Here is a 25,187-nt window from a genome sequence, read left to right as displayed (position 1 = left end):
ATTAGCATAAAGTGGTGTTATGAGCATGGATATTGATTGTTATTAATTGTTTGGTGATATTGATTATCATTTAATTGATAATTATTTCTTTTATTTAGATTTGTAACCGCTAGATATATCCATGATAATTTGTGAAAAATAATAGTGATAAAATCAAAATAATACTAATAATAATATTTATCTGTATGATATCATAATATTCAATGCATTGGATTAGGATGAGTCATCATCATCGAATTTAGTAGGATGAGTCAATCATGAGTCAACCATATTCTAAGTCATAAAAAAAATTAAAAAGAAAAGGAAACTAACTCTATGAAAGAAAAGGAAAATAATCCTACAAAGAAAAAAGGAAAATAATCATAAGAAGGAAAAAGAAAATAATCTTAAGAAGAACAAAAAAGGAAAATAATTTTAAATCCTACGAAGAAAAAGAAAAATAATCGTATGAAGCTCATATCTGGGCCCAAAATTTCAGCTATAGATAGAGGTCTAACTAAACCAAATCAAATCACTTCCAATCCTGAGCATTTCTCCATTTCTTCTCCTTTTTTATTCTTTCTTCTTATTTCAAATTATTATTATTATTTTCTTTGCTACCAACTGCGCTTCTCTTCCCAAATTGCTTTTCCTTCTAGAAGTTATCAAACACGGAGACCAGGTAATACTAATAGGGTTTAGGATTACCTGATCTCCGTGTTTGATAACTTCTAGAAGTAAAAACAATTTGGGAAAGAAGTGTTGTTAATAGTCAAGGCCTCTATTTATAGTTAAAGTTTTGGATTCAGTTATGGGCTTCATACAATTATTTTCTCTCGTTTTGGGCATAGCGGGCCCCGGCGGGAGGCCTGCATGACGGGCTATTAGCTCAGTGGTAGAGCGCGCCCCTGATAATTGCGTCGTTGTGCCTGGACTGTGAGGGCTCTCAGCCACATGGATAGTTCAATGTGCTCGTCGGCGCCTGACCCTGAGATGTAGATCATCCAAGGCACATTAGCGAGGGGGAGCTAACTCCAAAAACCCGTCCTCAGTTCGGATTGTAGGCTGCAACTCGCCTGCATGAAGCCCAATTATTTTCTTCGTAAGATTTAAAAAAAAAAAAAAAAATCCTTTTTTTCTTCTTAAGATTATTTTGCTTTTCTTTCTTAGACTATTTTCTTTTTCCTTCCTAGAATTATTTTCCTTTTCTTTTTAATTTTCTTATGGCTCAAAATATAACTGACTCATTATTGACTCATTTATAGACTCAAGGCTGACTTATGATTGACTCATTCTACTAAATCCAAAAATGCTGACTCATTATAATCCAATGTATTTAGTATTATGATTATTAATTTTAGTAATTTAATCACTATTAATTTCACAAATTATCATTGATATATACTAACGTTTACAAAATTAAATAAAAGAAATAATTATCAATTAAATGATAATCAATATCACCAACAATTAATAACAATCAATATCCATGCTCGTAACACAATTTTATACTAATCCCAAAAAATTAAGTATATTTAAGAATATACATTATTATATTTCTATTTATTTTATTTTACTTTTCTGAGGTATTACATAACTACTTTATTTTTTTTTTTTTATTACACTAACTACTTTACTTTGAAATGTATTATACTTATAAAATATATATGCCAACTGTTACAATAGATAATTATGAATGACCGATTTATCTTAAATAAATGCTTAATTTTAAATTTGATACCTGATTATTACAGTAAATAAATGTAATAATGAAATCACATTATCCAAATTTTTCAGCAGCGAAAATGCGCACCTTTTTAATTCTAAAAATGAAAAAAATATAATAAAATAAAAACCTAGAGAAATTTCCAATAATCATTTTATGCATTAATTCATACATACTACCAAAGGCCTAAACGCAATTCTATTATAAAAGAAATGGCATTTCCAGTATTTACAATTTAATGTTCAAACTACAAGTCTTTGAAGCAAATAGTTCTGTAAAAAAAAATTGGTCTTCTACATCATTAATTGGTCAAACAGATTAATGCAAGAGATATCAATGTTCCGCCGAACAATTGGTTTCACTTATAGCATTTGAATGTGCAGAGGGAGGAGCATGCCTGCTGCAACCTCACTGAACTCTAACTAGAAACTTTAAAAATATGCCTAGAATACCATTTGTAGTTTCGATAAATATGCCTAGAGTCCTGCAGAAAGTTAGGATACCAAAAATAGTCAACAGAAAGGAGATCAAAGGATAAGTTTGAGTCGAAAAAGTAAGTGCAAATACTTTGTTTATCAATTTTTCAACTATGACATTACCCACTTACAAGGAAATGGAAACACCCAATACTCGAGACAAAATCTCAGAGTTGACCATGACTTCTGCTCATAGAGTGGTTGCGTAGGAGTTTTTGACCAGATGCTTGCTGATCATTCTGCTGGAAGAGATTCAGAGTGAACATGAACACGTAAAAATTATTCGATGGAAGGTGTAAACATTTATGGTTAATTTAATTAAAGAAACATAAACAAGAAATGAAGAAATTTACTCTAAACACGTATGGTCATAGTAGTTTGAGTTTCTATACCAAACAATTTTGAAAAAATTTACTAAGTTTTCACATCAAACGGTGTTGCCCAGAAATCGTGATGTGTGTGAAAAAAGCGAAGAGGAACACTCTGCAAGTTTACCACTTGCAATGTGGTATTTCAATAAAACCGGGTAAATGGGGAAAGGTAACCCAGACTCACAAAATTTAACCTAATTTTTCTGGTAAAATTTCGGCCAACCAAACTATTTTTTTTTTAACTTTCCTACCAAACTCATTTTCCAACCATATTCCTCGTAAATGTATTTACCTGGTAAAAAAAATATATATCCTCTACCAAACGCCCCCTAAGTTTCTGTCAACTACTACTCAATAGATGCTACTCCAATTGTCACCCATAGTTATCAAATGCGGATTGCGGCATGTCGCGGCCAACCTTGAAAAACGCTATAGCGTTATAGCGGGTTGCGGAATAGATATATGACAGAAATAATGACAAAAAGAAATTTTTTAAAGGCAGAGATAGCAGAATAGACAGAGAGAGACGCGGATAGGCTAAAAAACCCTTAAATTTTTTCTGTTACACATTTAAACTTAGGACAAAATTGACATTTTGCCTTATGAGAGCAATATGGCCGCAAATGAGATTGCAATGGCCGCTATTGCGTTCCGATATGGCGCAGCGCGATTTCTTGCAGCGAGACACCGCAACGCCCATACGGCGCGGCTCGCGGCGCTATTACGGCGCAATTAACTACTGTGTTGTCACCCCAATATATACATTTTGTTCCTGATCTAAAGCTTTCAAGAGAGTTACTTTTTGACATGATAGCAGAGCCTCTATGTAAACCTGGCCAAAAGTTCGACCATTCTGATTCTCATTCTTCACAACTAATAACTACTATTTTAGCAAAATCCTTGTGTACTTCCTCAATGACTTTGGATGTATCACAATGTACAGGGGTAAGTCCTTTTCTATTCTTTAGTATCAAAGTCATGTCTTTCTAATACATACCAAATAGAACTTCTAGGAAGCAAAATTTATACCAAATTTAGGTTTAGAGAAACATATTGGTGACCAATTAACCCCAGAATGAGACGCTTACAAACTCTGATTTAAATCTCATAGGTCCTATGTGTATCAGTATTTCTGCTCTAACAAAATACTATTATTTGGAAACAGCTTTACTCAATTAAACTTCTATTAAAATTTTACTATATAACCTATCTGTTATTTTAACATGAAAATAAATGGCCAGGGAGATTTATAGGGATGGTAAAGAAGGAAAAGTTTTAACCAACAATCATTGATTCAAGTGGTCAGGAGCATAAATCCCTTTAACCAAAGGTCTTGAGTTTGAGCCCTGGGAATGAAGAAAATGATCTTCGGAGAGCTGCCCCCTATCATGGGTTCAACAATGCTCGAACCGGACTAATCAAGTAATCAATGAACTGGTGGATATATCCAAAAGAAGGAAAAGATTATGAAGGGAGATGAAGGAAACAAAAGGAGATATTTAAGGAGGAAACAGACACCTTATTCCTTGGTTGGGAGGAAGACTTTGGCATGAAAAGGGAGAGGAGTTGTACATTAGAAGTCCGAGATTTTATAATTTTTAAATAGAAAAACGTTTCCCTTGTTTCTACTCCATTATGGAGAGGATTAGGTCCTACCCTCTAGAATGTGAATAAGTAACTCCTCCAAATTAGGGAAAACGAATCAAACAAGTCATTAGATGTCTTGTCCCTTGACTTCCCCTTGGTTACTTAAAACACTGTATGATTCTTTTTGTCCTTTCAAGAAAACAACAAAAATGGAAATTGCATAGTTCAATCTTTAAATGATATCCAATCACGGGAACAAGAGCAAAAGCAGGTGAGCAAAGAGAAGGAGTGAGGGGTGAAAAGTGAATGAAAGCCATAGTAAAATGGAATTGATGTGCTTTGGTTTGCAAAAAGTTGGGGGAGAAAACCAGCTTTAAATAAATAAAAGCAAAATAAAATGGAGTCAGCCTCTCAATAGTTTACTGAGACTTGTGAGAAATCCAGATAAATCTCGAGGCTAGACACATTGAAATAACTTATTTACAAGTTGATCAACACTAGGAGTGCCATCTAAAATAATGAATATTTATCATCAACGCTGCAAGTAAATTTTGTGCTGTCTTCATCCCCAAAAAGGTTTCAAACAACCATCAGCTTCCCCCGGCAAATAAAACAAAAGGGAAATGCATTAAAATGACTGATGCATTTTCATCCTCCAATAGTATGCAATAATCACAGCTTACACAGCATATATGATTTGCTATCTAGAATTTTTCTTTCCCACTTTAGCAGGTTTCAAAGTGATAGATATCTTCAGGACATGTAAAGGTTAGAGAAAACAGAAGAGGAATATAATCACCAAGATTGATGGTAAATGAAACCTCAGTTTGTCACCCAATGCAATCTGATAAGGGTGCAGGTTCACATCCACGAAACAAATTGGACATATGCAACGTGTGTAAAAGAAATGATGTATTGGTTTGCTTACATTGTATCAATTAAAAAGCAGTTTGTAGATTGCACAAGAAAATCAAACTTCCAATTAAATACACTGAAATAAATTCATAGCTGTCTGCTCATGTCATGACTCAGTTTATTATTCAACTAAACAAAATTACAATTAGAAGGGCTGAAAAATAAAGAAAACAAAAGACAAGTGAGACAGACAAACCTTGTACAAAGATGCAGCAGACTCAGACTGAACTGTTGGAATTGCATTGTGCCCTAGGGATCGCAAAGCATCCAAAGCATCTAAAGTCAGCTGCCAACCACAAAGTGCAATTGCATCGCTGCTAGTGCTTGGAAGAGAACTAGCACAGCCAGCAGCAGCAACATTACCGTTTACCCAAGGGCAATATTGGTTGTGATAAACAATAGGATCAAATTCTACAGCTTCTTCATAATTACTTTCTCCTTTTGGAGGGCCTAAATAATTGAACAATGTCAGCGGAAAATATGTACCAACTGATTGATGAAGTGCTGCTGGACCTTGGAAGTTAGAAAGAATTATAATATCCATTTTCAATATGATGTTTGATGGAAAACAGCTATGGACATCCGAGTATATATAATATGTCATTCAAGGGGATTGATTGATTCTAGAACATTTTCTAAAGATCTTAAAAAGATATTCTATGACATTCTGACAGGAAGAAAGAACACTTTTTTGTCTTGTCATTGATCAAAGTGAAATTTCTTTAACCCAAATTCCCAACATAGAACCCCTTTCATTTTACCCAATATATATAAATGAGATTTCAAATTAGGAAGAGATATAAGGTTTTATCATTTTCACACCATTAATAAAGATAAAATTCCCTTTGAACAATTTCCTACAATGTGATTCTCAATTTGAACTTGGTGAGAAAAGTCACTTATGTCAAAAATCAGCACCCCACTTTCATGTAGGGGTGTCAAAACAGGTTATGACACGTGGGTCGACCCGCAACATAACACGAAAATTCGTGTTCAGGTTGATACACAAAAAAAATTCGCGTTGAGAAAAATGACCTGCAAAAAATTCGTGTCGTGTTGCGTGTCAAATTCGTGTCGACCCATATTTTTTTAATTATATTTATTACTATTTTATTATTATTATTTAACTTTTTTAAATTTCGACCCTTTTTTTTGTCAATTACCGTTTTGACCCCTATTGTGTGTTATTCATGTCGTATTGTGTCAACTCACACCCCTACTTTCATGATACCATTTCAACGACAACAACAAAAGCCTTTTCCCACTAGGTGGTGGAGCCAGCTACATGGCTCAAAAGAATCAATTGTCTTCTGTCATGAAAAGTATTCAAAAGTACATTTAGATCTAAGTCCTTTTTAATTGTCTCACTCACCTATAGTTTTTCTTGGTCCCCCTCACATCGAACTACTCTCCATCCAATCTGCCCTTCTGGCTTCTATAGGTCTTCTCACATGGCCAAGCCATTTAAGGCAAGAGACTACCATCTTTTCCTCAATAGGTTCCTACCCTAACTTTCTCTATGATGCATTCTTTCCTAATCGTCTAGTATGTCCACTACTGCAATGTCTTCATCTTTACCACCTAAAGGTGTAACTATAAATGGGAAACTGAAGTCAACTGTTATGAAAATTGTTAAGTCAGCTTGAACTTGGAGGTTGCTCTTCCTCAACCCAGAGCCTTTCAATGAAAGGCTTATAAGTTTCCTTTGTAATTCATACTGGTCTTTCTTCAAGTCGTCTTTACATTCTAGATTTTACCTTCTTAAGCACTAACATGCAGGGTACATAAATAAACCAAAATAAACCACTCCCATTAAACCCGATTAGCGAGGTTTTTCCTTGGATTCAAAGACATTTTAATACAAAGGAACAATTTTAGCACTGTTCCAGCCTCGCCCTCTACTAACATGCAGGGCAACAAGCAAAAAAGCTCAAGATCATTAAAATACAGAGCTTACCTATCCCATTGGCAATGGCAAAATCTGATTCAAAGGGAGCGCAATTGTTGGTGAATGATGATTTACCATCCTTCATGATCCCTTCCTTAGTATTTTCACAACCAGAATACATATTCGCATTCAAAGAACGAGATGGCCGACGACTGTTAGCAGGTGGAAGATTGCAGTTTTGACCAATCTTTTCCCCACTTTCAACAGATTCTGCCTTCGTAGAACAGCCAATTTTAGACCCACTGTCTGTCCTTCCAGCAGAATGAGACATCATCTCCTGGCTATCACCAACCGGATCTTCTCTGTTTATATCATCGGGGATAATCTCATCCATTAGACCTGGATCCGGAACAGATTCACCAGTCTGTCCCTGATTTTCAGCATCTTCTACTCTGAGTTCCATTTCACCAACAACACTATCAGCTCTGTGTTCAGATATATCTGCCCCATGGATTTCAGCTTCATGACTAGCACACATTCCAACACTCCCTCCACTAATGCCAAAACTAATTCCATCTCGAGCCTGAGCAGTCACAGTTTCTGCATTGAAAAGTTCTTCCCCATAGTTTGTACTACTGACACCCACTTCACCAGGGACAACTTCAGTAGCTGTTTGTAAACAAGTGCTTTGCTGAGCTTGATTGCTGTTATTCAGTTCAGATGTTTCATTCATGTCCACATTACCATAGGTGCTAGAGGAGGGGAAATGAACATCATCAAGGTCTCCTGGGTAGTTTTCAACACTTTCCATAGAATCATCATTCACACTATGGCATAATGTGTCCATTGCTATGACAGATGATGCACGAGTTGAATCCCTAGCTGATTGGATTCCTATAATGCGGTCACTCCCTTGATGGAATGAAGAAACTCGATTACCAGCAGCATAAGCCTCAAAGCCCATTGAATGGCTAGGACCAGCACCAGATGAATCTCTGTGATGGGCTGAACAATATGTGTCAAAAATATCAGAGTCACGAGCACGTTTTGACGGACCAGCTGAATATTGTCCTCCATCTGTAACTTCATCACCATCACGATCAATGACAGTTCCTTCAACACTATCAGCCTGCTGCTGCAATCTAAGAATTGGCCTGTCATCTGAGCTTCCACCTAGTTCAAGATTTCTCTTACGAGAGCTTGGTCCTCGTGATTCATGTGAAGCTGCACGATCACCAATCTCACTCCCTGAAGGCTGACCGATCATTAAATCCCTTCCCATATCCTCATCATGAGTGTTTTCAGACGTTGCTGTCCTGCCCAAAGGAGTAAAAGGAAAACCCCCAGCCATAGTAAGATTTAAATCTAAATCTGTGTTCGCCAACAATTTCCCTTCATTTGTTGCAACTTCATCACGGTCTTCAGTCTGATCTTTCTCTGTATCGTCAGCTGCGATCCAACCACTGATTCCACTAGCTGCACTCACTCCACGAGTCAACCCTATCTTTTTACTAGTATCAGGAATATCTATACTGTTAGGAGTAAAACGAGTAGGACGAGGAACAGTCAAAAAATCGGAAATTCTAACTGTAGCACCACATAAGCTACAATCAAGCAAAGGCAACCTACAGTCAAGTTTAGACTCCATAAGAGCTGCCTTTGCCTTTCTGGCATCCATTTTAGTAGAAGCAGAAACTGCTTTTTGCCCTGGATCTTGAGTAAGATGGTGTTGAGTCTTGCTAGGGCCGAAAGAATATCCATTTCTTTCAGATTGAGCAGAGTGTTCCTCACAATCTTGAATATTTAAAAGCCATCTTGGTTCCCATCCACAAAGGCTTATAAGCTTCTGTGCCTGCCAAAAAGAAGATACATGAATAGAAAATAAGCATATAACAGAATAGCAACATAAGTTTCAAATATATAGCTACAAATAAAATGAAAAATGTACATATCTTACCCGAGAAAATATGCGGTATGCTTCATCTTGAGAGCTTTCAAGCTCTGATATAATCTCTGGTTTAACTACTTCTCCTGACATAAAATTCTGAGATTGTGACAGAAAGCGCTCAATCTGTGGGCCCCGAGAAACACGCATCAACTCAATTGCAGAGACTGCTACAACAGGAAGATAGTGAAATTGTACGAGTCCATCACATCTATCCTTGTAGCCCCCAACTAAGGCAGATTGAGGAGTTGGAGGGAATTGCACAAGGCTTTCAGGGCAGCTGTTTCCTTTCCAAGGACAATTAACTTTATGCCCTGAATCCAGCTGCCTGGCAAAGGATTCGCTGGCATTTTGAGCTTCGGCCATTACAATAAGAAAATAAGTTAAAAACAAATCGTGAATATAATCAGCAACAACAGAGAATTTCCTTTAGCCTAGTTATCATATAAAGTTTGCTTGACAAACAAGTTCGAAGTAAGATTACATCTGTCTAACTGTTTTGAGATAAAATATATAAAAAGATTCTCAAATGATTTGAACTGAATCAGAGTTGCTTAGTTGTTTAGAGTACTGACTTATCTTCTATGAACAACTTATATGTTGCCCACCTTCTTTAATTTCTTATTAAGTACTTGGAACAAAGTGCTACAACTATTTTTATACTTAATGCTAACTGCAATCAAAACAACTCTCAACCAACTAAAACTACGAAATCTGATACTCACTGATGGGACAGTCCCCACATTAATCTATAGAACTTTTTAGAACATATAGAAGATATCATATAATATTATGATTATATTCAAATAATTTAGAAAATCCTAGATGACTTCTTAGGATTAGTTTCCATATTTCCTTTATATTACATTATTTGTTTCCTTATTTTAGGAGTATACTCTTAAATATAAATAGGATTACTGCCTTGAAGTTTGTATCACATCGTTCACAACAAAATCAAAATAATTTTGTTATTTGGTGTATTCGTTTTTCTCCCTCTATACCTAAATCTCTATAGTTTCAACATAGTATAAGAGCAGGACCATCCTCAATGACTTGTCCCAATATTTTTTATGGTGCTAAGTTCCTTAAAACCCAAAGCTCTTCATTTTCATGATTATTTCATTCCTTAAGATTAACTATCCCTCTAGTTGTGATATCCTTTCGGCCACCGTCCCTCCTCAATCTGTCATTGTCCAGATCCCAGAAACCCATCTTTGTCAGTCACACCGACAACTTTTTGGTCTCCATTGTCATGTCTTCTTCATTCCTACAACTAACACCACATTTTCTGGCCACAAACCATATTTTTCAGCTGTCATCGGTTGTCAAAGTCACGAACTCAACACAAATTAGTTTGACTAAGTGATTCCATGTGAAACTGAGGCGTCATCGTCATTCATCGTTGAAAGTCCCTCTAGGAGAGGTGGTCACTAACAAATTGAGGGTCAGAGAGCTGAGAAAGGGACATATTAGGTAGGCTGTTTGTTAGTAGAGGTTTGGGAACCGGGAAAGACATGTGCCTCTCCAAAGCAGTGGAAGTATTTTTTTTCTTATTTCTATAGTTTTGTAATTCTTCTCATATGCATGCCTCTGAAATTGTTACAATATCAGGGAGCAGAATACAATTGTATCCATATGTTTGTCTAGTTTCTGCAATTTTTGTTCTGATACCTATCAATTGGCATCAAAGCTCTCAATATATGAGCTATAGCATCGGGGCAAAAAATGATTCCAGAATTTGACAGTAAAGAAGGCTATTGGTGGCTGATCAACGTTGAACAATATTTACAAAAACAAGGAACACAATAAGCAAAGAAGGTTTAGAAGCAATAAGGGGACAAAAAGGATGTACTAGGATTGGTTATGATATATGGAGTTATCTTCATCCTAACGCAACAAGCATTTTCAACCAGAGATGAATTTGGAGTTATACCTTTGTAAGGAGGAAGAAGAACCAAAGATTTTTAAAATGAAAATTTATATGACGAAGTCTACACCGAAGAAGACAAAGACCTTCCATATTAATACGTAAAATGATAAGGAGTTGGAAGAGAAAAAATGATCTAACCAATGTGCGAACCAAAAGAAACTCTATAATAAATAAATAAAAAGAGAGAGTTGTGTATAAATGACCCGACTCTAATAACAGGTGTACAACGCCAATGACATTCTTGCCACCAATGGAAGTAACCAACACAACTCCAACACCCAAGCCACCCGACTACCCTCCTTTCTCTACCCAATCAAATTCAATAGCTCTGTTAGAATATTAGATATGATATGATTAGATTTGATTAGATATGATTGGATTCTGTCTTATCCGTAAATAGTCTGACTGTATTCTGACTGTATTAGGATTAGATTTGGATTAGGTTTGGGCCTTACACTTAAGCCCATTAGGGTCTCTATATATTGTAACTCCCTGACACAGATCAATACATAACGTATTCTTTTACATTTAACTTGGTACCAGAGCTATTTCGTTCTGGGAACCCTCGCTTCCGCTTAGAAATCTTGTTCTTCGCTTTAAAACCTAAGCCCACTGCTTAGGAGTCATCTTTTCTTTGCCGTGCGTCCTTCCGGTAAGATATCAAAGGCTGTAAGTCCTCTCCAGGCATCTTCTGCACGTGTCCACAGTCACCGGAGCACCATCAGCCACCGTCAGCCACTGTTCAGGCTGCCGGAGTACTTTTCCGGCGAGTTTTTAGTCTGGAACGAACGCGAACAGAACCCTCTCCTCCCGGCGACCTGCTCTGTGCAAGTCCGGCCACCATCGGAGTTGTCACGCGCTCTCACGCGCCTCCAGTCTTCTCTGCGCGTGGGCTTCACGCGCCACCTTCTGCCGGCGCGTGAGCACTATTCCGGCGGCTTTTTCCGGCCGGTCTTGGACAGAGAAGCTCGTCTTCTCCTCCTCTTTCTGGATCTGTGGTTGGTTCTTTGTGGGTCTGACTTTTTGTGCGCACCTCTTCTTGATTGGTGATCAGGTTCGTTTCTCTTTATTCGGTTTGTATCTTTGTGATTTGATATGGCAGCAAACCCTCCAATTCATTCGGAGGTCAAGTCTTCATCTCCTCCTTTGAGAAATTCTCCCAATATCATCTTTACCAATATTGGGTCCATTACCTCTTCAAAATTGAAGGGATCTGTTAATTACAATAACTGGGCCACCTCTGTTCGAGTTTGGTTCTTTGGACAAGGATATGGGAACCATCTCACAACTAAGTCTACTGATGTCCCTAAGGAGGACAAGTCTGATTGGGAAAAGATTGACAACCAACTTCTGAGTATCCTCTGGCAATCCATTGATCCGATTGTCTTGGATATCTTTTATTCATTTCAAACTTGCACTGAAGTGTGGGAGGAAGCAAAAAACCTCTACACTAATGATGTTCAGCAGCTCTATTTCATCATCTCTCAGTTTATGGAATTGAGCAAATCATCCGACATTCAGATGGAGACATATATTGGCAAGAGTCGCTCTTTGATGCAGGCATATTTGGATATGCTGCCTTACCCTACTGATGCTACTGCATATCGGAAACAGGTGGAACGTCTCTTTATGGTTGCCACACTTTCTGGCCTTCCCGAAGAATATGATAATGTTCGTGATACTATCTTGACTAGTGGGGAGCCTGATCTATCCATGACGTATCAGCGTCTTCTGAATTTGAATAAGAAATCTGCTCCTGCATCGTCTTCTGCTGTTGATTCTAGTGCTCTAGTTTCCCGTACTGATTTTCGCGGGCATATTGGAGGTGGACGTGGTCGTGGTAGAGGCCCAGGAGGCCCAGGAGGACGTAGCCCAGGAGGTCGTGGCCCAGGAGGTCCAGTCGGACGTGGTCAGCGACCTCGTTGTCATTACTGTCAGCAACTTGGTCATTATGAGGAACGCTGCTACACCAAGTATCCTCACATGCGACCTTCTTTTGCTGCTAATGTAGCTCAATCGGATACTGCTTCAAATGGTTCAGTCTCTCTCTCCTCTGAAGAATATGCAGCATTCCAGGCCCTTCTCAGGAAGTCCTCTCCTCAATCTCAGGCCTCTGCTTCAGAAACTGGTAATCCTGTTGCTTGTGTTTCTCATTCTGCATCACTTGGTCCTTGGATATTTGACTCAGGTGCTACTGATCACCTCTGTGGTAATAAGGAACTCTTTTCTTCCCTTACATATTCTAATAATTTACCCTCTTTTACTCTTGCTGATGGAACTAAGGCCCCCGTTCATGGGATTGGACAAATCTGTCCAACCTCCTCATTGACCTTGACATCTGTCTATTACATTCCTCACATCCCTTATAATTTAATATCGGTTAGTAAATTGATCAATTCTCTTAATTGTATTGTCACATTCTCAAACCATTCTGTTTCTGTGCAGGACCCGAGTACGGGGAAGATGATTGGAGTGGGCCGTGAGTCACGGGGTCTGTTCTACCTTGATGTGCTGAGTCCTTCAGTTGCTTGTTCTCTCACAGAATCTCCACAGCTCATCCACAGTCGTCTCGGGCATCCTAGTCTTGCGAAATTGCAGAAGATGGTTCCTCTTTTATCCGGTCTTCAAACTTTAGATTGTCAGTCATGTCAGCAAGGAAAGCACATACGCTCCTCCTTTGCTAATCGAGTCAATAAACGAGCTGATGCTCCTTTTTCAATTATTCATTCAGATGTTTGGGGTCCTAGTCGTAGTGTGTCTATTTTAGGTTTTCAGTATTTTGTCACCTTTATTGATGATTTCTCCCGTTGTACTTGGATTTATTTAATGAAAAACCGTTCTGAGTTGTTTTCTATTTATCAAAAGTTTTCTGCTGAAATTCATACTCAATTTGGTGCTTCTATTCGTATTTTACGTAGTGATAATGCTAAGGAGTATGTTTCTGTTGACTTTTCTCACTTCTTAGCCACACAGGGTACTTTACACCAAACCACTTGTCCTCACTCCACAACAAAATGGAGTAGCTGAACGTAAGAATAGACATCTCATTGAGATTGCCAGGACTCTTCTTATTCACATGCATGTTCCTCTTCACTTCTGGGCTGATGCAGTCCTTGCTTCTTGCTTTCTCATCAACCGCATGCCTTCATCTGTGCTTAATAATGATATTCCTCATAACTTACTGTTTCCAGATGTTCCTCTCTTTCCTCTATCCCCACATGTTTTTGGTTGTACCTGTTTTGTTCATGATCTCACTCCTGGTAAGGATAAGTTAACATCCAAAGCCTTTAAATGCATTTTTCTTGGTTATTCTCGTCTTCAAAAGGGTTATCGCTGTTACTCTCCTGACCTCAAGCGTTACTTAGTTTCCGCGGATGTCACCTTTTTTTATCAACAACCCTTTAATTCTATCCCATCTCCATTGTCACAGGTTGATCATGTTCTTCCTGTTCCTTTTCTTGACTTGTCTTTGCCAGATGCAGGTGCTTCTACTCCAGATAAGCCATCACCTATTACTCCAGTACCTAAGGACCGTCCACTTCTCACTTACCAGCATCGTAAGACAGTACCTCCAGTCGACTCGACCCCTGCTGACTCATTGCCCTCTGCAGTTGATTCTTCCCCTCCGGATCCTTCACCAGAGGCTCTTCCCATTGCTCAAAGAAAAGGTACACGTACTACTCGTAACCCTTATCCTCTTTATACCTTCTTGAGCTATGATCGCCTTTCTGCTCCTCATTTCACCTTTGTTTCTAGTCTTTCTTCTGTTTCTATTCCTAAGACCACAGGTGAAGCACTTTCCCATCCAGGATGGCGCCAAGCGATGCTTGATGAGATGACCGCACTTCATACCAATGGCACTTGGGACCTTGTTTCTGCTCCTCCAGAGAAGTCTATAGTTGGTTGTCGCTGGGTGTTTACTGTGAAAGTTGGACCTGATGGCCATGTTGATCGTCTCAAGGCACGCCTAGTTGCCAAGGGTTTTACTCAAATCTTTGGCCTTGATTATAGCGATACATTCTCTCCAGTCGCTAAGATGGCGTCCGTCCGCCTATTTCTTGCCCTTGCTGCTGTTCGTCACTGGCCACTCCTTCAACTTGACATCAAAAATGCCTTTCTTCATGGTGATTTACAAGAAGAAGTTTACATGGAGCAACCACCTGGTTTTGTTGCTCAGGGGGAGTCTGGGAAGGTATGTCGTCTTCGAAAATCCTTATATGGTCTCAAGCAGTCTCCTCGAGCATGGTTCAGTCGCTTCAGTTCTGTTGTACAGGCGTTTGGCCTAATTCGCAGTAAAGTTGACCATTCTGTATTCTATAGGATTACATCTCCTAACAAGTGCATCTATTTGTTAGTCTATGTTGATGACATCATCCTCACCGGAAGTGATCAAGACGGAATCCATCAGTTAAAACAACATTTATTCAGTGCATTTCAAACAAAGGACCTTGGGAAGCTGCGTTACTTCTTGGGAATTGAGGTGGCGCAATCTAGACAGGGCATTTCTATCTGTCAAAGGAAGTATGCCTTGGATATCCTAGAGGAGACTGGTATGTTGCGGTGTAAACCAGTTGATACACCAATGGATCCTAATGTTAAGTTATTGCCCAGACAGGGGGAGCCGTTATCTGATCCTGGACGTTATCGAAGGCTGATTGGGAAGCTCAATTATCTTACTGTGACTAGGCCAGATATTTCTTTCGCTGTCAGTACGGCCAGTCAGTTCCTTGATTCCCCTTGTGATTCACATTGGGATGCTGCTGTGAGGATCCTCCGATACATCAAAGGAGCACCAGGAAAAGGTTTGTTGTATTCGGATCAGGGAAATACAGAAATTTGTGGTTACTCAGATGCCGATTGGGCAGGATCACCCTCGGACAGACGCTCTACTTCTGGTTATTGTGTCTTCTTCGGAGGAAACTTAATCTCATGGAAAAGCAAGAAACAACCTGTTGTTTCCCGATCTAGTGCAGAAGCTGAGTATCGTGCAATGGCAAATACTACCTGTGAGTTGATCTGGTTAAAGCAGTTGATTCAGGAGCTTCATCTTTGTGAACAGAAACAACCCATGACACTCATCTGTGATAATCAAGCTGCGCTACATATATCCTCTAATCCTGTTTTTCATGAGAGGACCAAACATATAGAGATTGATTGTCACTTCATTCGGGAAAAGATTCAGTCAGGAGAAATCAAGACAGCTTTTGTCAACTCGTCTAATCAACTAGCAGATGTTTTCACTAAAGCTCTTAGAGGTCCTCGGGTTGAATACATTTGTAACAAGCTTGGTGCTCATAATATATACGCACCAGCTTGAGGGGGAGTGTTAGAATATTAGATATGATATGATTAGATATGATTGGATTCTGTCTTATCCGTAAATAGTCTGACTGTATTCTGACTGTATTAGGATTAGGTTTGGATTAGGTTTGGGCCTTACACTTAAGCCCATTAGGGTCTCTATATATTGTAACTCCCTGACACAGATCAATACATAACGTATTCTTTTACATTTAACTAGCTCAAATAACGAACATGAATCCACCCGCACCTGAGAAACCCAATCCAAAGAATCCACCGAAACTGATCCAAAACTTGATTCGATCTAGAACCAAACCCAAAAACAATACAGAATTCAACCCAAAATTGAACACTTCACCCTCATCAAACCTTCACAACGAGGACGAACTTGGGAGAGCATTCCACATTTTTGACACCCATGGTGACAACCATGTCTCAGTCAACGAGCTCGATGGAGTTTTCCGAACACTTGAATCCAGTGTGCTGCTTGATCAGTGCATCATGGACAACCTCAAAACGAACCTCAACAAATCATCAGCAGCCGAGAGTTCACCATTTTTTGCCATTCTGAAACACAGTAGGGGCATTGGAGAAACGCAAGGTAGCAACCGAAAACATAGACTCATTCTAGGTCAGATGGAATTGGGTCAATTTGGGAGTCACGCCCAAGTTACTATCAAGTTTATTCAAGTCCAACACAATCGACAAAAAAAACCTAATTTTTGTTATAAATCCAGAGAGGCAAAGTGATGCACTGAAAGTTATGAGCAAGTGTTGGAAACTTATACTATCGATGCCATATTTCAAGCACCTCAGCTTGACATTAAAACCGTGACGGCTGGTTGTGGTTCAAAGTTGAAGTTTCAATTTGTTGCTTTACATGTTGGACCAGAATCAATTAGAGCACACTGAGATCCTATTTGTCCGGACAAGGGAAGAGAAAACTTTATCGCTATTAAGAAGGTCGTTGTTGTTTGCAATGAATTTAATCAGCTAGCCCCCCTCAAAAACATGAAAGAATATCGCTATTCAAGCCCACAATCAGGTTAAGGAATTTCCCCCAATATGTCACTAGTTGTAAATAGTGCAGTTGTTAGGAGCTGACCCATTTCGCCACCAAACCCCCCAAATAATGTTGGTACTAACAATTGCAAACGTGTTCCATCAACACGGTAACGTGTTCCATCAACACGGTCATCTTCCCCACTTATTATCCATTGGCAAAGGCCGCAAAAGAATGCTTGCACTGCCAGAAGAACGGATTCCATACTCAATTGTTTTAAATAACGATGATGCTCCTGCATTGGATTATGTTTCTAACGTAGACAATAATGATCTTTGGCTAAGATATGCCACAAACATGGCTGGCAGTTCTCAACAAATTATGTTAAGAGGTGATCATTCATCTTCAATTGCTTTATTTAAAAGTGAAGAGTCAAGTGTGTTTGGGGTTAAACCAAAAGAAAAGTACAAGAACCTAAAACGGATAGATCCGAAGGCTGGAGAAATGTTCAAAAGGTGTCTAACTTGGTAGTGGCATCAAGAGAGAACAAGTGTGCTTCCACGGAAGAATGTAGAGATGGTGTTCTGAGACAAAGGAGGACATTACGCAATTTTACTGCCACAAGGTTGTTGGTGCCAATGACATTTGAGAACATTGGAAATATAGGAACTGCAAACAACTAAGGAGTGCAAGACTAGGATCTAATAAGAATCAAAACAAGGAAGGTTGCCACCAAATAGGAGATTTATTGATCATAAGGCCTACGCACGTCAAAGCCCTACTACTATTAATACAGCAACAAATTTTTATGGGTCAGAAGATGGAAATGAAAGCTGGTGTCTCCTGTAAAGAATGCCATCAATTCTGCTTGTGCTTTTCCAACACATTCAGGCAGCAAATGGGACCTTTCTTCAATTTGATATTTGAGTAGGATATTACTCCTGGAAGCATGCCTTCGTTTTTAAAGTCTATATTGGAGGAAGAATTCATTAAGGTATTTAAGCTTGTTGAAAAAGATATCTTCCCAGAAGAGGGGATCATTAAAATTTTGCAATTGCTAAGCCATGTTGATCGAGTGTTGGAAAATGATGATGTCATTAAGAAGGGCAATGGGACTCCAATGGAAATGCTTATGCTTCAATCATAAGTTGGCCCTTACATTCAAGCAGTGGTAACCGGGGAAGGGAACCCTCACCTTGAGTACAAGATGAATCTTTTAGGGGAGAGCAATGATAGGAAAACACTCATTATGCGAATGTACACTAGGAGAGGCCACAACGGATTCGCCCCCGTGTACTAATCATGCATGACCCATTAGTGGGAGAGGTGGTCACTAACACATTGAGGGTCAGAGAGAGAGCTAAATATGGAGAGGAAGGGGCATATTAGGTAGTTTTATAATTCTTCTCATACATATGCCTCTGAAACAGTTACAATATCAGATAGCGGAATGAAATTTTACCCTTATGATTGTCCGACTATTGTAATCTTTATTCTGGTACTCTATCAGTCTCCTTAGTTTTCTTGTGGTTTGTAACTTCCAAATATTGTTCTTGATAAACATGGAGGGTAAGTTTTAGTTGTTACTTTGTAGTCATTCCAACAATGCTCATCTCTCCGTCCAGCATCCCTGAGTTGCCCTTCCAGCCATGTTTTATGAAGCCCAAATTATATTGTTAGTTTTCCTTTTTAAGGGAGTTTATTCGTAACAAGTTTAAGCTTAATAAGCTTTAGTTTAAGGGAAAGTGTTAGAATATCTAGAAGATAACATAGAATATTTTGATTATATCTTATAATAATTTAGAGTTTCCTAGATCATTGCTTAGGATTGGTTTCTATATTGCCTTATATTACATGATTTGTTTCCTTATTTTAGGATTCTACTATTTGTATAAAATAGGGATTAGTATTTTGTAGTTTGTATCCCATCATTCCAATAATATCAATATTATTTCACTATTTCAAGTATTTGTTTCTCTCCCTTTACACCTAAATTTTTCTAATTTCAACAAAACTAAATTTTAAACATTTTTCTAATAGAAAAAAAAATAGTATTAGGACAAAGGAAATACAATTGGGGTCTGGCAGGAGGGACAAAATCCTCTGAAACATGAAAAACAGACAAAAACAAGGAAGAATGTAACAACGAAGCCCAGTCTCTTTGCATACAGAAATAGCACCTCTCTTGAAACAGATTTGGGCTGAACACCAAAAGAGAAGTCAAAAATGACAGACGTAGTGGTAAACTAAAATGTATCAAATCATGAATCACATTTCACGGGAAACAAATTATACAGCTATACTCATATTTTGACAAATGAAACCTCATATAGGCAACAGTGCTGCTTCTAATGTTCTACAAATTCTACTTACGCACTACGCTATGAACAAGTAAAAACAGATAGTAATTCTCTGAAATTAAAGGCCACAGTTTTACTGTTGTGAATTTCATCCTATAATTTTCTCCAACCTCTTTTCATCACATTGAATTCCACATCGTTCCTATACATAGGATAGGTCGAGTAAGTAGGCCTTTTCTTTCAACATCCATGGTCCACATGAAAGCATTGGCTGTTCTTATAATTTCTACCCTGGTTATTTAACATGCCTCATTTTAGAGAAAAAAATAGTTTGGAAGCAGGATGAAGTAGCTGAAAGTACTTAGATTGCAGATTTGCAATCACCAACCTTCAGCTGATGTCCAAGATGACGATGATGTAAAACTCAGGCATGCACCACATGACTCGCACGCGATTTTGTCTAAACCAATATTCATCCAACCTTTCCGAGCACAAGCCAATGAACTGATGATCTGGAAGAAATTAAAAAGGATATGTGATCCCTGGAGATTACCTCATATATTCTTAGAACATTTGCAGTAGCATGTTTAATATATCTTCGAATAACACATTACACATGCTCAATAGCTGAAGTTTATGCCTTATAGATCAAGATAATTTCCTTGATTGTGATAAAAAAAAATTCTGTAGAGCAATAAATAGGGAAATCACATTCAGAACACAAAAAATCGGATCCAATACAGTGCCAAGCTTTCAATTGCAGCAAATGCAAATGATATCTTTTCTCTATTTGTTAGCTACTAAACTGATCATTGCTCAAAAATAATATAAGCAGATCAGAAAACCAGCTTGTAAAAAAATCTTGAGAATTAAGCATTCAAACAATTATGGGTCTTTCAAAAATTCATAGAAGTAAATACAGCCATGTCAAGAAAGTAATTACAGAATACAGATTAAAAATAGAATGCCAGGATTCTTTTTTTTTTTTTTTCAAAATAGATATAAACAAATATTATTTCGACAGGCAAAAAGAATCACAGAAGACAAAAAATCTCTTTATGTTTTGATAGTGAACGAAATTTAAGAGACAAAAGAGGGAAAGTAAAACTAGAGGAAGTATAGGATATCCTAAAGAACATAGAAGTCAGGATAAAAACAAAATTCAACATAAAAAGAGTCAAGAATGCAGCAGGCTGCCCAGTCTCTCTAAATATCAGAGCAGAAATGGCCACTCCTTTAAACAAAAACCATGAGCAAAACACCAAAGAGAAACCATTAACATAATCCTATCCCATTACAAGTTACATACAGGCAAAGTGACACACTTAAAGATGCAAGGGTTCCTCTCCACCCAAATGTACAAAAGAAACGAATAAACTGCATATGGCCACAGAAATTTAGCATCCATTATTTTATTTTTATTTTTGGGTTTGCGGAGGCCCAACAACAAAGCTCAGGCCCCCAAATGGAGCTGGATGGAGGGGAAGTGGGGAGGGAGAGCGCAATGAGATATAACAGGAACACCCAGTGCATATGACTGGGCATTGGGAGAGCAGAGAGAGAACAATTTTACCCCAAGGTAATAGAAACCCTAAAAAAAATTAATGGGAATATTATGCAACGAAAAGCCTATATTGTAGAAACATTCTCCACCAATATGCCCTCACAAAACTTGATAGTTTATACATGTACTATCTCCCAAACAGAAGAAACCAGTTTTCCAAAATAACATACCTGAGGAATAAACTTTCACAGGCTAACATGAGTTACAGGATGTGTTACCAAACATAAAAAAATTTCAAGAAACTTACTGATTTAATTGCAGAAAATAAATGACATGATTTCAACCATATATGCTCCGAAAGTGAGCAAAACTGCCAAAACAAAATCTGAAACAGCTGCAGGATGTGATAGACATGCAGGATGGGGTAGGGCTATTGGCATTCCCAATTGCTTGACACAATCTCCAGTAATTACTTTTAATTGCAATCACTGATCTCGGATTCAAGAGAAGACATGTAAGTATGGATGAATATAATGGAAGCAGAGAGAAACAGTGTAACATCCCGGTGGCTGACGAGGGCAGGGAGTGATCGTCGGTGCAAAGAGGCACAGACAAGGAAGGGGTACATGAATGAATCCAATACACACCCAAAAGAGAGGGATTTCAAAGATTGTACGTGTATAGGACTCTACAGTTGGGGATAGCTTATAAGAATTAATTGGTACTACCTAGAGTACCAAGATGCATCTACTTTTCGGTAACCTAAAATGGAAGAACTCCATAGTTAAGCGTGCTTGACTTGGAGCAATTATGGGATGGGTGACCTCCTGGGAAGTATGTGAGTGAGGACAAAGCACGCTGAAATGTCTCGTGTTAGTTTGTAGGGACAGTCATTAATTCTTGAAGTTGTCGGGCGTTACAAGTGGTATCAGAGCAGGGCCACTCTCCTAGTACGTTGTGGTTCAAGGACGGACCAGGCGGAAGCTGGTGAGCATATAACATCCCGGTGGTTGACGAGGGCGGGGAGTAATCGCCGGTGCAAAGAGGCACGGATAAGGAGCGACTACTGGCAGGCTTCCAACAGAGGGGTACATGAATGAATCGAATATACACCCGAAAAAGAGGGATTCCAAAGACTGTACATGTATAGGACTCTACAGTTAGGGATAACTTATAAGAATTAATTGGTACTACCTAGACTAACAAGATGCATATACTTTTCGATAGCCTAGAATGGAAGAACTTCATAGTTAAGCGTGCTTAACTTGGAGCAATTATGGGAAGTTTTCCCGGGAAGTGTGTGAGAGAGGACAAAGCACGTCAAAAAGTCTCGTGTTAGTTTGAGAGGATAATCATTGATTCTTGCAGCGGCCGGGCATTACAAACAGCATGGGAGCATGTTGAAGACAAGGTAACTTACTATAAGTCAAGAAATTAAGTGATGAATGGAGAAAGAATGTTAAATATTACACACGAAAAGTAAAGTCAGTTCTGTTGAATGAAGCAAGAGCAAATGTTAGATTGCTTCAAACACTTATAACACTAGAAGGCATATCTCAACATAGAGAGACAAAGCTGCAGCAAAAGGAATAAAGTATGAGAAAACATAATGGAAGGATTTTAAGCCATAGTTATCAAATGCGGATTGCGGCATGTCGCGGCCAACCCCGAAAAACGCTATAGCAGGTTGCGGTTGCGGAAATAACGAAATAGATATATGACAGAAATAATGACAAAAAGAAACATTTTTTAAAGGCATAGATAGCAGAAGTGACAGAGAGACACGGATAGGCTACAAAACCCTTAAATCTTTTCTATTACACATTTAAATTTAGGACAAAATTGACATTTTTCCTTATGATAATATGGCCGCAAATGCGATTGCAATCGCCGCTATTGCGTTCTGGTACTGCGCGGCGCTGTTTCTTGCGGCGAGGCACCGCAACGCCCATACGGCGCGGCTCGCAGCGCTATTGCGGCGCAATTAACTACTATGTTTTAAGCTGAAAATAGTATGCAATCTAGGCTAAGGTTTCTGCATAAGAAAAGGTTCTTTCTTTACCCACTTCCAACCAGAAAACTTGGAGATTCAAATTGTTGATTTCAAGCTATACTTGTCACTTGTCAAAAGAAAATAGTAAAAAACAGCAGCACAGTGAATTAGATTACAGGCTGTAAGAAGAAAGAAACAAGATTTTTTAATCATGGTAAAAAAATGATACAAAATAATGATTTCATTTAGATTGTATAACACTTTTAGTTCCTATAATAAGAATAAACAGAAACTATCACAAGGCTAATCATTATTAGCTTAAGACAAGCAGTATGCATTGTTGCCTTCAGACAAATAACTAATTGTCCTCTAAGCCTAGGGAATATCATTATGAAGACATTGGAAGCAAAAATGACTGTGTAACATACTGCTGACAAGGAAAAGGAGGAGTAAAATGTACATACAACATGTATATAAGTGTGAGTTATGGCTACAAGAGATTTATGTAAAAGAATAGACAGTTCAAACCTGAGGCTTCCCAAGCCAATTTGAAGGAATAAATGTAGCCAAACGCCTTAATAAATCTCCCCTTTCCCAAGGTCTACAAGAGGATCTTGATGAACCAAAAGTAGAACCACCAGCACTTGTGCTCAAGGAAGTCCATGGTGGTTGTGAACCAACACATGAGAGAGAAGCCGCTTTAGAGCCTTGTCCATGACTCGACCCATCTATGCTGCCAACATTAATTGGAACAGCTGGGGAAGATGCCCCAGCAGAACTGATAAAATGCACGAATAATTAGTCATTTGAGAAAGTTATTCAAATGAACAAAATCTACACAAGACAATTGAATGTTCTATAAAAAAACAACAAATTACCATCACCAGCCATACATCAGACGTGCATTAAGTTTAAATCCATAGAACTTTAAGCAACTTTTTGTTTTACGCCAAGGAGATGTAATACCGTGAGGTTCTAGCCTCTAGTGTGCGGTAGAGAGAACCGGTGAGGCACCCAAAGGAAATATTTGGTAGGAAAGCTTAGGAGCCTAAGCTTCAATGCTTTATCCTTCATGTCTATGGAACAGTAAAATGCATCATTTTCTCTAGTGGGTACTCTCTGGTTAATATGGAGGAAATAGTTCATGGTAATAACAAAAGGATAGGAGGGTTTGAGGTAAGTGGAAGAAGATGAGGAAGATGAAAAAGAAGAGATTGACAAAATGGTAGAAGTGAAAGTGATCATGGCACACACTAACCAAGGCTATTCCACCAATGGATACTCCTTACCAAGGTGCTGAAGCCATGGTGGAGTTGTCCCTAACCTAAAAAAAATATACCATGCCACTGAAAGCATAGTTCTCTCACATGACTCAAACTGTGGGAAAGTCAGCAGAGAGTTCTGTAGGAATAGGAGTCAACAAGTTTGTAAAATCAAAAAATAAAAATAAAAAATCTATCCAAGCTTAGACATTCGTGATTGACTTAATTTATGGAAAGCTATAGACGAGCATAAACTTTATTAAAAAAAACTAAGGCCCCTCATGTTTGCACTTCCGTAAGTATGCATAATATCTATGTCTATGAAGAAAGGGACCCAAAAAAGGGCCAAAAAATTACACTTCGACCTACAATAAGAAGATTCAGGGGTAGGAAGTGTTCTTTAGACATGAACCACGTCGAACAAGACAAATTCAATAAAAGGACAAATATGCAAAAGCATGAAATTACATAGTAAGTAAGGGCATATGCACAACAATTAAAAAGCAAACGAATAAGTAACAAAAAGCCGACAGACAATGGTGTCAGTCAGGTACGCGACGCGTATATCCACTTAGCACAAACAGCACGACACCTTTTTTTTCCATTAGATCCAATTCTCAAGCAGCAGCAGCAACAATATTAATATATTTTGCAATCCAATTCAAGTTTAAATCACAGCTACTCGGCGAAACCGAGCAAATTCAAAGCAACGGTTACATAAACCCTAGAGATTTGACCCAAAATGAAACCCTAAATTGAGAAGAATTCAACGCTTGCATGGAAGTGAGAGAGAGAACGTTACCTGGCAGCAGGGGTAGGATCAATGGTGCCTCCGGAGCTGATAACCTCTTCCCTCATCTCACTCTCTCTCTCTGTCTCTCTCTCTCTCTAACTTTCTCAGTTTCCGAAGCAAATAAAATTCATGAGTGGGAAGAGTAAAATAGCAGCTTCGCTGATTTAAGCGAGTGTCGGAGCGTGGCCCTCACTGCGAATACGATAAAGTGGTG

General features: G+C 38.4%; 1 protein-coding gene across 4 annotated transcripts; it reads right to left on the bottom strand.

Moving 5' to 3' along the window:
- Nucleotides 1-1,894: 1,894 nt before the first annotated feature.
- On the bottom strand, nucleotides 1,895-25,081 carry LOC133285287 (uncharacterized). Of its 4 annotated transcripts, none has more exons than XM_061482499.1 (8): nucleotides 24,983-25,081; nucleotides 23,447-23,696; nucleotides 19,810-19,933; nucleotides 8,900-9,243; nucleotides 7,012-8,794; nucleotides 5,251-5,504; nucleotides 2,313-2,423; nucleotides 1,895-2,189 (listed from the first exon to the last, which is right to left on the bottom strand). In XM_061482499.1, exons 1-7 carry the CDS (start codon nucleotides 25,036-25,038, stop codon nucleotides 2,349-2,351), a joined length of 2,886 nt encoding a protein of 961 aa, XP_061338483.1. In that variant the 5' UTR covers nucleotides 25,039-25,081; the 3' UTR covers nucleotides 1,895-2,189; nucleotides 2,313-2,348. The 4 variants fall into 4 exon arrangements, with proteins under 4 accessions (XP_061338483.1, XP_061338484.1, XP_061338486.1 ...); XM_061482500.1 differs by having other exon boundaries at nucleotides 2,313-2,420; XM_061482502.1 differs by lacking the exons at nucleotides 23,447-23,696; nucleotides 24,983-25,081 and adding an exon at nucleotides 19,592-19,712 and having other exon boundaries at nucleotides 19,810-19,912.
- Nucleotides 25,082-25,187: the final 106 nt, after the last annotated feature.

Source organism: Gastrolobium bilobum, unplaced genomic scaffold (genome assembly GCF_033153095.1).
Source record: "Gastrolobium bilobum isolate Gb01-03AN ecotype WA unplaced genomic scaffold, APGP_CSIRO_Gbil_v1 utg2703, whole genome shotgun sequence".
NCBI lineage: Eukaryota > Viridiplantae > Streptophyta > Magnoliopsida > Fabales > Fabaceae > Gastrolobium > Gastrolobium bilobum.
Note: the sequence above shows the minus strand (reverse complement) of the source record. Positions and strands in the feature narration are given on the sequence as shown.